The sequence below is a fragment of the Pleurodeles waltl genome, chromosome 3_1 (genome assembly GCF_031143425.1).
Source record: "Pleurodeles waltl isolate 20211129_DDA chromosome 3_1, aPleWal1.hap1.20221129, whole genome shotgun sequence".
Taxonomy (NCBI): domain Eukaryota; kingdom Metazoa; phylum Chordata; class Amphibia; order Caudata; family Salamandridae; genus Pleurodeles; species Pleurodeles waltl.
Window position 1 is genome coordinate 230,362,001 of NC_090440.1, and position 14,429 is coordinate 230,376,429.

At 42.7% G+C, this 14,429-nt stretch overlaps 1 protein-coding gene across 6 annotated transcripts in view; it reads right to left on the bottom strand.

Annotated features, from left to right (window-relative positions):
* Positions 1-14,429, bottom strand: part of PARP6 (poly(ADP-ribose) polymerase family member 6) — a 216,417-nt gene that overhangs the window by 44,184 nt on the left and 157,804 nt on the right. For all 6 annotated transcript variants that reach the window (XR_011201330.1, XR_011201332.1, XM_069222273.1 and 3 more), the window contains one exon: positions 13,965-14,044. Coding sequence is in view for 4 of the 6 variants with exons in the window: in XM_069222273.1 (XP_069078374.1) it covers positions 13,965-14,044 (80 nt within the window). In the remaining 2 variants the exon portion in view is untranslated. The remainder of the gene's footprint in view (positions 1-13,964; positions 14,045-14,429) is intronic.

Consider the following 14,429-nt stretch of genomic DNA (forward strand, 5'->3'; position numbering starts at 1 on the left):
TGCGGCTTTTCGAGCACTCAGGGCTGAGACTGCTTGCTCTGTCTCATTTTCATTTTATTAGTGTTTGTTTAGAGGATTTTTCTGCCTCTACTTGCCTAGAAGTCCTAAAGTTCTCCCAGTGTTCTGTCTACCATTCTGCTCAAATCTCAGCCTTTCTCAGGATGCCTTGAAACAATGTATCCTTTCGTTATCATAGCCAATATGTCACCCTTTGACAATAATGAGGCAAATATTGCTATAGGATCATCCTTTAGACCTCCTGTTAACTGCCTCCAACAGCAAGTAATATTACAAGTGAATTAATAAAAACGTCATTGTAATCATGCAGCACATTTTTTTACATCAATTCTTCACCTTTCTTGGAATAGGTTAGTATTTCCTGCTTCTCCTTTTTTCTTTTTACTAGACAGAATTTCACTGTATCAATTCCTGTGCAGAAGTGCTGTACAGTGGCCTTAAGGAGAATTGTGACCACTAAAAAAACACCAATATAAATACCTCCTCCCCCCCCATCCTCTGGCCCTCCTCGCTCTCTGTCACTTTCATTTTTTTTTTTTTTTTTATGGTTGCACAAGTGAAGTAGCTTACTTCTTTATTTCGTTTGTAACTTTTTGCACCAACACTTGTATTAATACAGGGAGTGCAGAATTATTAGGCAAGTTGTATTTTTGAGGATTAATTTTATTATTGAACAACAACCATGTTCTCAATGAACCCAAAAAACTCATTAATATCAAAGCTGAATATTTTTGGAAGTAGTTTTTAGTTTGTTTTTAGTTTTAGCTATGTTAGGGGGATGTCTGTGTGTGCAGGTGACTATCACTGTGCATAATTATTAGGCAACTTAACAAAAAAAAATATATACCCATTTCAATTATTTATCATTACCAGTGAAACCAATATAACATCTCAACATTCACAAATATACATTTCTGACATTCAAAAACAAAACAAAAACAAATCAGTGACCAATATAGCCACCTTTCTTTGCAAGGACACTCAAAAGCCTGCCATCCATGGATTCTGTCAGTGTTTTGATCTGTTCACCATCAACATTGCGTGCAGCAGCAACCACAGCCTCCCAGACACTGTTCAGAGAGGTGTACTGTTTTCCCTCCTTGTAAATCTCACATTTGATGATGGACCACAGGTTCTCAATGGGGTTCAGATCAGGTGAACAAGGAGGCCATGTCATTAGATTTCCTTCTTTTATACCCTTTCTTGCCAGCCACGCTGTGGAGTACTTGGACGCGTGTGATGGAGCATTGTCCTGCATGAAAATCATGTTTTTCTTGAAGGATGCAGACTTCTTCCTGTACCACTGCTTGAAGAAGGTGTCTTCCAGGAACTGGCAGTAGGACTGGGAGTTGAGCTTGACTCCATCCTCAACCCGAAAAGGCCCCACAAGCTCATCTTTGATGATACCAGCCCAAACCAGTACTCCACCTCCACCTTGCTGGCATCTGAGTCGGACTGGAGCTCTCTGCCCTTTACCAATCCAGCCACGGGCCCATCCATCTGGCCCATCAAGACTCACTCTCATTTCATCAGTCCATAAAACCTTATAAAAATCAGTCTTGAGATATTTATTGGCCCAGTCTTGACGTTTCAGCTTGTGTGTCTTGTTCAGTGGTGGTCGTCTTTCAGCCTTTCTTACCTTGGCCATGTCTCTGAGTATTGCACACCTTGTGCTTTTGGGCACTCCAGTGATGTTGCAGCTCTGAAATATAGCAAAACTGGTGGCAAGTGGCATCGTGGCAGCTGCACGCTTGACTTTTCTCAGTTCATGGGCAGTTATTTTGCGCCTTGGTTTTTCCACACGCTTCTTGCGACCCTGTTGACTATTTTGAATGAAAAGCTTGATTGTTCGATGATCACGCTTCAGAAGCTTTGCAATTTTAAGAGTGCTGCATCCCTCTGCAAGATATCTCACTATTTTTTACTTTTCGGAGCCTGTCAAGTCCTTCTTTTGACCCATTTTGCCAAAGGAAAGGAAGTTGCCTAATAATTATGCACACCTGATATAGGGTGTTGATGTCATTAGACCACACCCCTTCTCATTACAGAGATGCACCTCACCTAATATGCTTAATTGGTAGTAGGCTTTCGAGCCTATACAGCTTGGAGTAAGACAACATGCATAAAGAGGATGATGTGGTCAAAATACTCATTTGCCTAATAATTCTGCACTCCCTGTATAGTGCTCACACATGAAGGTTTCTCCTGCCACACTGCCGGTAGGTCGAAGCTACTGTTACTATGACCCGGCAACCCCGTAGTAGACAAGCCACAAGACCAAAGGTTTTCACTGGCTGAGTCTACTGAGGATCTGCCAGTGAAACTCTGCACTTCCCCTACTGCTACACGAGGAAAGGGAATGTGTAGTGTGGCAGGGTGGGTGAACCGCTAACTTGTCATCCACTGTGGTCTACAGTTAGTACCCAACGCTATATACTGAATAGTAAACGGTATGAAGAAATGGAGTACACAGAAATGCCCCATTGTTCGACCTCATTGAGACATTGACCGGGTTAAAATGAGACATTCATAGATTTTAAGATGGAGGAGAGATCCTAATAGGTGCATGGATCCAGCACTACTTAAGATGCTCAGCAAGAAGGAGCATTTTCAGTCTTCTTATGAATATCGACAGGGAGTGCACAAGAGCCGAGGGTGGGGGAGAGTTACAGTTATTTGGGCCATGGCGAGCTTTGCCATAAACAAGGATTAAAGCACTGTTTTGCAAGCTGCAGCCAATACAGGCTTCTCAACTTTGACATTATCAGGTTACATGTCTTTATTCTGCAACGAATCAGAATGCAGAGAGAATGACCTATATAGTACGGGTAGGAGTGAGCATTTTGGGATTCCTGCCAAGATCGCATCTCCCCAGTCTATGGACCAACGCACAGGTACTTACATTGTGATTTGGAATACACTGAGGAGAATTGTCCTTTTGAGAATAAACAGTTCTATCGCTGGTATCAGGTATTTGATGCTGTGATCTTGGATTTTAGTAGTGATCTTGCTTACACAGTACAGAATCTATAAGGCTGAGGAGGAAGCATGCTGATGCTGATTTAACTACACCAGAGGTGATGCATTGTCTGCTGAGAAGGCCATTCATCACTAGACATCTGGACCGGTTACTATTTGAGTGAGGAGCAAATACATGGTACATCTTGTATCTGGCAACAGAAACCCAGAAACCCATGCCTCTATCAATGTGAGCCAGCTCTTCAGCTGATGAAGATCAGACTTTGGTGAAACGCCGACATACAGTTGGGTGTTATCAGTTTATGGAAACCCAACAGTCACATACCAGACATCTAAACGGCTTCTTATAGAGTTTAAAAGCTTCATAGGTTTGACAGAGTTGCTGAATGCTCCTTGGAAGGAGCCGTCTGTTTTTATGTCACCATCTTGCAGATCCTCCAGGACTACCTTTTGCATGGGGTTGGGCTGCCGGTATATCTGGTAATGGTGGTCCTTGTTCAGCTACACAGGGCAGGGCCAAGATGGGATCTATGAGAACCAATCACAGCAGATAAGAGCCAGGAGTGGTTGGAGAGGAATTACGAAACCCATTCCAAGTCCTTCCCCTAAGACATAAGTGAAGACAGGGTGAAGAGGCTAATGGAGAGGAGTGCGCTCTGGGCCACCATGTTGATGAGATCCAACAACATGTTTGCATTTTAGAAAACTAGAAAAGTTTATTTCTCATCTCATTATGTTAACGAATGGTTTACCCATGATTCGAGAGTCTTTCCATAGGAAAGTCACAAAAAACAAAAAGGCAGAGGGTCAGATTAATAAACAAACAACCTTGTAAAATACCAAGCGGCAATAAAAGCCAAAACAAAAAGGAACAAAACATCTACTGCAGACCAACAATTACAAAAAACGAAAACCCTTTCATATTAACTCATTAACAGATTCATCTTGCTCTGAATGCAGTGTAGAGTAAAACTGAAGACTTACCTTACTAGAAAATAGAAATGTTATCCTTTGACTATATGCACACTATACCCAATGCCCATATTCTAGCCAGTACCCTTACAAGACATTTCCGTCATAATCGAGGTGGCATGTCTGACATGTTCCCCATTGGATCAATTGCTCTATTTTGCTTTTACAGCATGCCAACATACTCTGTAGCCGCTCGCTACCAATATAGGACCTCGCTGCAATAATGTCAGAAATCTCCATTCAGTCAGAAGTAAGAGTTCCTGGCAAAACTGGGCTCTCGGGCTGTGTGTACATTCTGCAACCTCTAGGTTTTCTGAGGACACATCTTCCTAAGTATGCCCAGGTGAAATCTGTTCATGGAAAATGAACTAGTTCTGAAGGAAAATATTACACCAATTTACAAAAGCAGCATTTGATTCTACACTGAATTCCCTTGGTAAGCCACAAAGTGTATATATGGGGCCCTATTCCCCGACTACACTGCCTGTGCACTCATGTGGGTATCCAGAATAGCAAGAGCACTCCAATAACAATACATATCAAGAGAGGCACTCGCATCCAATCACAACAGGAGTTGGGACTAATAAATCCTACATTATTTTCAACATCACAAACGTAATGGCCAATCTTGATGTGTTCTTCTGAACACAGACTATTTATATAGACATAGAACCAGCCGAATCGTAGGCGCGTAGTCTGACAGGAGTGGAGGAGAATCTTTCAATATACGTTCTCTTTCAGTGATACAAGCTTGATTTGTGTACTGTTGTGTGCTCAGCAGTTACTTCTGATCTGCATTAGATTGGGATGACATGTCTTTGTCGCCTTGGATAGCTTGTATGGTCGTGGTTGCGAGGACTGGGAGTGTGATGAGTTAGTCTAAGAGAAGTTGTGGTCTCCACTTCTTAAAAATACTTCACAGTCTAAAGTATACAAAGATGTTGAGCGAATTAGCTGGAGCAGTGTTGCTTGGGAACTGAGCTCAGTGCCATCTATAAGCAGGGCTCTCTGTCGGCTAATCCCTAGATTACTTACTTGTGCAATTGCTTTGGGTGCTGTTGTCTATGCAAGCCACAGATTGTTAGCTACTGAAATTTGAGGGGGTGGAGGGGAATATAGACTATCTAAGCCTGTTTTGCATGCCAGTCACTGTCAAGAATATCACTGTGTCTAGTCCCTTTCTGGGCCTGTATTGTTGTTTAAGGACAACTGAGTTTAAAGGGTAGGGGTTTGTGGCTTCTTTCTCTGCTGCTAAGTGTGCAAGGTTTAGTATGTCCACTGTCCAAGAATATATAAATTTTACTTGGGAAACATGATAATATAATTCCATGGTGTCAGTGTCCCACCATCCCCATCAACTTCTACAGTATAGTCTACATTAAACCAGAATTTTCACAGAAAATTCAATTTCTAAATTAACTTGTCATTTATTACATAGGAGTGGACAAAAGTCACCCCAAATAAATATTTTTACCCCCAAGCAGTACCTTATGAATATAAAAGTAGAACACAAATGATTGACCATCCACCCCTCCAATAATGCTGCACCAAAGTCTCACAACCTATACTTAGCTGCCTGTCTGATCAAGTTAATCTTATTGATAACGATTTTAAAGTATTACAAAATACCCTAAAAAGGGCAACTGGCACTCTGAGAAAAAGATACAAAAATCTCTGAGAAAAAGATACAAAAATCTAGGTTGATTCTTTCCTGCATTGTCAATGGACACCTGTTTCAGCTATTGGTTTGGTTGGTTAACTGGTCACCTGCTACACCCATACATATATTTTATTAATAGGCTGGGCATCATAGTGGGATAACTGTCAGACTATTGAGGACAAAAATACTGTGTGGACAGAATATCATGTCAAAAGTATCAAGGATCAAGCTACTGAGAAGGTAAGTGTTAATAGATATGTATAGATTTACTATTCTTAACTCTTTACTTTCTTAACATATCGTAACATGTGTATAGTAAAACTTCACCAAACTCATTGAAACCTTCACAATATTCTTGTCCTCGATATTTTTGACACAATAATTTGTCCGCACGATATTTTGGACTCAATATTTTGTCTAAACACCTCATATTTAAAGGAAGCTCGCCCCTGAACCCCCAATGAAGAGAAGGTCACCCGATGCAGCCTCTTTTTCAACACCAAGAGCGTTAAACCTCTTTCAAGGCAAAGAATGCATTCATTCATTCTTGTTCTCCTATGGTTTGACGTTATCAACATTAAGAGCCTGAATAAATACTTTGTGATAACTGAAAGCACTCAAACATCTATGTTACTCCAGGCTTAGAGGCCCAGAAATAGAAATGTGGTACTAAACACGCACATTATGGGAAGACCCCTATGAAGGGGTCATGCGCAATACACATTCCTTTAACATTAACATTATGCCGAATACCCCTAAGCATCCCCAATTCAGTACTTGCTTACCTACCTAATTCACAAGCCCTTGCTCTAATTTACAAATGCATAAAGAAAAAAAGACAACGAGACAACACCTAACCTATTTTATACATCGCCACCATGACTATTTATTGTCATCTGGCAACGTCTTGAATGGCATTTTGTCATTTTACTTGGAATGGCAGAATTTAATATCTTAAATGGTGGTCAAAGAACCACCCCCCACCCCTTGACCACCTCCTCGGATTCCCTCACTACCACCCGGCAAATGTCCCTTTCATCCCTCCATAACTCCCCTTTCACATATATTCATTTGATTCAAAGCTTGTAAAGGCTTGCTTTACTAATCCACTCATCTATCCACATAGAGTATAGTTCTGTTCTTTGCAGCAGGCATATTAACCCTCCATGGCAAGTCAAAGCTGCTGCTGGACAAAACTCCCATCTCTCTCCCTAGCAGGAACATTAATCACAAGAGGTATCTTGACATTTTAATTGCTTCCGGAAGCTGGACGCACAATGAACTTTTCAGCAGGTGCTTTTAAATGGCAAGTTTTAAAGTTATTGCTAAACGGAGCTCTCACCTGAGGCCAGTGCCCCCCCAATCCAAGTCAGCACCCGGTGCAGGCGCACCACTCGCACTGCCCTAAAGCCATGCTCGCTAATAAATGCCTGCTCTACAATTACAATAATTGCGGGTGTGCTGATAGAAATCTGGGGTTGATCTAAGTACCTGGTTGCGAATGTCTTAGTTTGTCTTTGATGGCTGCTGTGAGAAACTGGTTTGTTGACTGAATGGGGAGTGAACACTGTTAAAGCAACCGCCACAATCCCTATCAGACTGAACCACAAAACTGGCACAAAAAACAGTGAGGCTTAACTGAGAGGCAATGTGCAAAGTATCTATACAGCACACAAAGAGCTGTCTGGGAGGAATAAACACAGTCCATCTGCAAGCTGTACCAAGTCATGAGACCTAGGACGGACTGCAGGCAGCAAATAGTATAGGGAAGGAAAATCCTAGATTTCTAAAAGTGGCATTTTCAAAATTGTAACTTAAAATCCAACTTTAATAAATGTATTAAAGCAACTCTGTGTTATCCAATGGGAGACGTAGGAGAGTTTTTCACTACCAGGACATGTAAAACTTACAAGTACGTTTCCAACTTTTTTACTTACAATACACCCTACCCTTTGGGCGATGGCTTTAGGGACGACATATGCAAAAGAAAGGGGTGTTTAAGTCTTGGCAAGGGGGTTATATTGCCAAGTCGAATTGGCAGTTTAAAATTGCATTCAGGGTGCAATGGCAGCCCTGGAACATGTTTTAAAGGGCTACTTTAGTGGGTGGCACCATAAGTGCTGCAGGCCCACTGATAGCATTTAATTTACAGTCCCTGGGTATATGGTATACCACTCTACAAAGGACCTTTAAGTAAATTGAATGTGCCAATCAGGTGTAAGTCAATTTTCCCATGTTTAACGGGGAAAGCACAAGCACTTTAGCACTGGTTAGTCCTAAGCCAAAAAAACTAATTTCTGCAAAAATGTGAGGAGGTAAGGGCAAAAAGGTGTTGGGGTGACCCTGAATAGAGGGCCAGGTCCAACAGCTGCCTGTTATGCTGATAGTGTGTGGTGTACGTATCAAACTGGAATGTGTGTCTCAGATAGACTTGTTAGCAGGACCTGCCATCTTTAGAGTAAAGAAGCTGTTGCTAGTAAATGCCGGACTGTATTAAAATAAATTATTTGTCCACATTCTTAGGAGTAAATACAGTGCTTAATTTGTGCTTGTTGTTTCCGGTGCTGAGCACCTGCACTTATTTGTGAGGGCCGGGGCTTATTCTTCTGCCTCAAGCATTTGCTGCGAGCAAAAGACACATTTGGGAAAGACGGAAGAAGGAAAAACTAAAAAGCTACATAAAGGGAGAAAATAAAAAGTTGCAGGATGAGCTGAAGGGGCAGGGGTGGCCGTAAATGGATTGAAGAGGCCCGAGGTGGCTTCAGGATTACGCTGCCTCAGTATTCAGTGCTGGCAGATTTAATTACAGCAGCCTCGTGTTTAAGAGAAGGGCTTTGAGCACCAGCACCTCTTTATTTACAAATTAAGCACTGAGTAAATACAATACACAGACTAATCTGGATGATCTAATGCTATTACAAGTGTTACACGTAAATTGCTCTCACTTTGATTGTCTTCTGTCTCACATTATTATACTACCCTATACTTTGATAGTGACCTATTAATGTATACCTATACAATATTGCTTCAATTCTCATTTGCAAAAATACATTCACTCCCAAGATGGTGGCTACCACTAGCAGGCTTTCCTGAGTCTTACATTTTACTTACAATACATATGCTCCAAAATAACAGCACCAAAATTGCACAAACAAAAAGGAGATCTGACAAAGTCTCAGTCACTACTTCACAGATTCGCTGAAATCCCTGTCCATCAGCTACCATATGTATCATAAAGGAAAGTCACAAGTGAGTAAGTTCATGATGTAAACCAATTACTCACAACAACTTCTTTACTCCCAAGATGGTGGCTCCTGCTAAAGGGCTATCATACTTTTAAAGCAAGAGAAGTTTACACATCATGCCTAAGATGGGAGCCCCCTACACAAAGACTACAATTACTTTACAGATAATGGATATCAACAGTAATTCAATGCAAGTTTCGTGCTCGGATATTTTAATGTTCTCACCAAGTTTTGCACGCACATGATTTTTATTTCACCTATGTGTTTTAACATTTTGTAGTTCAAATGTACACTGTACACGTCTGTATAAAATACACTTTTACTCTTTTAGTCAATTGGCATGCATGCAAATTATACTCATCTAATGATGGCTTTGAGAAAGCCCCGGTATGATACGCCAAATGGGGGAAAGATGCGTAGGCAGCAATTACATTTCCCCACAGAAGCACAAAATGCTGAACTGAAACTGTTAATCATCTTGTGGCGTATCTACTGCCAAAGAAATTATGAATATTTTATGTGTGTCATGTTAAGTCTATGTAAAAATAATAATATAAACATTAATTACAGATATCCTTTCGGTCATGGTGATTTTGTTTGAATATAATTCATAAAGATTTAATGGAGAAAAAAAAGTTCTATATTAGTCCATGTTTCAAATTATTCAACAAACATACCAATCTGCTAGTCTCTTAAAATAATGTAATAATAATAATGTAAGTTACTAACAAAGACCAGGTGTCAATGCACCCATTCAGACAGTATTAAAACATACTGTTTTCAACATGGGTGTAGGAAAATGCCACTGTTGGCATGGTTACCCCCTAAATATTTGCCTTTTGTTGATGCTAGGTATGATTGAAAGTGTGCTGAGAACGTGCTAACTAGGCCCCAGCACCAGTGTTCTTTCCCTAAACTGTACCTTTAGTTCCACAGTTGGCACAGCCCTGGCACACAGATAAGTCCCTTGTAAATGGTACCCCTGGTACCAAGGGCCCTGTGGCCAGGGAAGGTCTCTAAGGGCTGCAACATGCATTATGCCATCCTTGGGACCCCTCACTCAGCACATACACACTGCCTTACAGCTTGTGTGTGCTGGTGGGGAGAAAAAGACTAAGTCGACATGGCACTCCCCTCAAAGTGCCATGCCCACAACCCACTGCCTGTGGCATAGGTAAGTCACCCTTACAGCCCTAAAGCAGGGTGCACTATACCACAGGTGAGAGCATAGCTGCATGAGCACTATGCCCCTACAGTGTCTAAGCCAATTCTTAGACATTGTAAGTGCAGTGTAGCCATAAGAGTATATGGTCTGGGAGTTTGTCAAACATGAACTCCACAGTTCCACAATGGCTACACTGAACACAGGGACGTTTGGTATCAAACTTCTCAGCACAATAAATCCACACTGATGCCAGTGTGGGATTTATTGAGAAATGCACACAAAGGGCATCTTAGAGATGCCCCCTGCACACCAGCCCAACTACTAGTGCTAGGCTGACCAGTTTCTGCCAGCCTGCCACATCCAGGCGGGTTTCTGGCCACATGGGGTGAGTGCCTTTGTGCACTCTGTGGCCAGAAACAAAGCCTGAACTGGGTGGAGGTGCTTCACACCTCCCTCTGCAGGAACTGTAACACCTGGCGGTGAGCCTTAAAGGCTCAAACCTGGTGTTATAGTGCCCCATTGCACTCCAGCTAGTGGAGATGCCCACCCCCGGACACAGCCCCCACTTTTGGCAGGAAGTCCGGAGGAGATAATGAGAAAAACAAGGAGGAGTCACCCTCCAGCCAGGACAGCCCCTAATGTGTCCTGAGCTGAGGTGACCCCTGCCTTAGGAAATCCTCAATCTTGCTTTGGAGGATTCCCCCAATAGGATAAGGGATGTGCCCTCCTCCCCACAGGGAGGAGGCACAAGGAGGGTGTAGCCACCCTCAGGGACAGTAGCCATTGGCTACTGCCCTCCAGCCCTAAACACACCCCTAAATTGAGTATCTAGGGGTGACCCTGAACCCAGGAAAACAGATTCCTGACGACCTGAAACAAGAAGGACTGCTGACCTGAAAGCCCTGTAGAGACAATGGAGATAACAACTGACTTGTCCCCAGCCCTACCGGCCTGTCTCCAGACTTAAAGAACCTGCAACAGCGATGCATCCGGCGGGACCAGAGACCTCTGCCAACTCAGAGGACTGCCCTGCAACCCAAAGGACCAAGAAACTCCAGAGGCAGCGGCTCTGTCCAAACAACAAAGAAGAAACCAACTTTAAAGGGAGTCCAGCCTCTCTCCGGAAGCGTGAGTCCCCAACACTCTGCACCCGACACCCCTGGCTCGTGTCCAGAAGAACTAACACTGCAAAGAGGACCCCCAGGCAACTTTAACGATGTGGACACCCTGAGATGACCTCCCTGTACCCCCACAGCGACGCCTGCAGAGAGAATCTAGAGGCTCCGCCTGACCGCGACTGTCCAGTAACAAAGAACCCGACGCCTGGAAGAAGCACTGCACCGCAGCCCTAAGGCCAGAGAGATACCAACTACCAGTGCAGGAGTGACCAGCAGGCGGCCCTCATCTTTGCCCAGTTGGTGGCTGGCCCAAGAAACCCCCCTGTGCCCTGCCTGCATCACCAGAGTGACCCCTGGGTGCCTCCATTGATTTCTATTCAAAACCCAACACCTACTTTGCACACTACACCTGGCCGCCCCTGTGCCACTGAGGGTGTATTTTGTGTGCCTGTTTGTGACACCCCCAGTGCTCTACAAAACCCCTCTGATCTGCTCCCCGAGGACGCAGATACTTACCTGCTAGCAGACTGGAACTGGAGCACCCCTAGTCTCCATAGATGCCCATGTTATTTGGGCCCTACTTTGACCTCTGCACCTGACAGGCCCTGTGTTGCTGATGCTAGGTGTTTGGGGTTGACTTGAACCCCCAACGGTGGGCTCCCTATGCCCAGGAGACTGAACTTGTAAGTGCTTTACTTACCTGATAAACTAACTGGTACTTACCTCCCCCAGGAACTGTTGCTTTTTGCAGTGTCCCTTTTAAAATAGCTTATTGCCATTTTTGCCAAAGCTGTGTAGATTACTTTTGTTTTCATTCAAAGCTCTATATTTACCTATGCCAAATACTTTACAATTTATGTACTTACTTGAATTCTGAAGCTTGTGGTCTAAAATAAATTAAGAAAATAATATTTTTCTATATTAAAACCTATTGGCCTAGTTTTGTGTGTGTTCTCATTTATTGCCTGTGTGTGTACAACAAATGCTTAACACTACCCTCTGATAAGCCTACTGCTCGACCACAGTACCACAAAATAAAGTATTAGTATTATCTAATTTTGCCACTATCAACCTCTAAGGGGAGTCCTTGGACTCTGTGCACACTATCTCTCACTTTGAGATAGTATATACAGAGCGAACTTCCTACAAAGGGTAAAAAATAAAATATATTAAACTGCAAGCTCTAAAGGTGAAACCATCCCTTCGTTTAACCAAGCATGGCTCTGGCCAGTAGAAATTGCTTAATTTTGCTGAGCATGTACACTGGTCACAATGACCATGTTTCTGACTGCCAGTGCCTGCAGCGGTAAAACACAATGTGATGTAATCATAACGTATAAAAATGGCTGTCTGTCAAAACTTTGGAGTTTCATTTCCGCTGGGTTGTTATATCAGTAAAGTTGGACCAAACTTTAGAATCGTCTGCAGCAAGCACTTGGGACACTACAGCTCCTACCTGAATCATTTGTAGTAGATTCCTATTTTTGACTCTTAGGGAAATATCTGAAAGTTCCTGTTCATGGTCACAGTGATGCCATTTTTATCACTTGTGTATCAGAATGCAGGTGTACATGTATGTATATGATATTTCCATCAGCCCCACCTCGCCAAAAGGCAGCAATGCACTGTACATGGTCAAAGACAAGCATAAAGTCAATGAATAAATGGAACGGAAGCTGGGTTGTGGATGGCTGATGCATTGTGATGTAGTTTTCTTTAAAGAGTGAGTCTTCAACTCCTTCCTAAATTGGATCAACGTTGTGGCGGTCCTGATGGACACAGGGATGTTTCTAGACAAATGGCTGCTGTCTTGTTTCTTCTTTTTTACACTTCTTATTCTCCAGTCTGATGGTGTTCTGAGGGCAAGTGTGCAGGAAACCACCAGAGATGTTGAGCTTGTGTGTGAGATAAGCAGGGGTGGTGGTCGTGATGGCTTTGTAAATAATGCAGCCGGTTTTGAAGATGGTATGAGAGAGCAAGTGATGGCAATGAAGTTACATCAGAATGGGAATGATGTGATCATATTTCTTCAGGCTCTGGATGACAGATGCTGTGCTGCGATGTGTAGAATGCCCCTAAGGGGTACCAGTGTGGGGTCCGGGAGGTCAAGGATTAGGGCATTACCATCATTAAGATGCAAGAGTGTTCGAACAGCAGTTTTGAAGATGCTTTCTGGAAGAAACAGTTTGACTTTCTTTGGAAGAGAGAGCTGGAAGCAGGGTGTCTTTGTTTCTTTGGCAATGTGTTCATTGAGGGTGAGGTTGGTGTCCAGGATGAAGCAAAATGACTTGGCCTTCTGTAAAAGTTGGGGTTCGAACCCATCAAGGTTCAAGTCATTAGGTTAGGTTTCGATTGCATCTTGTTTGTTGTTCTTGGCAAATAACAGGAATGCTGCTTTGGTGGGGTCACTGTCTTAAATTTGATTTAGGTGAAAGTCCCAACGCACAATACATTTTGGAACTTCTAATTATCTTTTTATGTGTATCTAAGCATTTAATTTTTCTCGTTTAAGGAATCTACACTGCTAGACAAAATATGCAGTCTCTCCTTTTTGCTTCAGACGTACCCCATGAAACAGCAAAATGCTGTAGGATTCGAAAGACACCACTAGAGTAAATGTGATAGTGAGCTGACTTCATCATCCAACACTGATGTGTAATGCTGTGTAAATACTGAATGATGTCAGCTTTGAGGACAACAGCACTCTCGGAGCTCTATGACCTCCATCCGTTTGGCCCAGTAGGATGGCTGAGGTATGGCAGTCTAATCCCAGCCACCCAAAGCAGTCCAGCGCATGCCCTCCTTACCTGGGGAATGCTGTTCATGCGGTTGTATCTCAGGACCAGCTCATCCTTGGATGGCATCCGGTGCTGCCCCTTTCCCATTCCTGTCACAAGAGAAAAACATTTTTGACAAGCCCAAATATCCAATGACTAATGGGGCAGATTCCTCTACAAACATTTCAATGCCGATAAAATGTTATTATTTGCATAAAAAAGATCTGGTAATCAACTATAAAATGATAAATGTGGAAATTAGATCAAGGTTGGAAATAATGGGTGGGTTTGTGCATATGTACCACTGTTACAGGTAAAAAAGAATGTATGGAAAAATTAATTGAGGTGTGCCCATGGAGATACCTTTTACAGTCAGAACAGTATCTCTGAGGTGGGTTGGAAAACAAACTATTAGCAGTTTCCCACATACAATCAAGAAAAACCAGGGAATTTGGATTTACCAGACCAGATTTGCCTGATTATATTCGCCTGAGA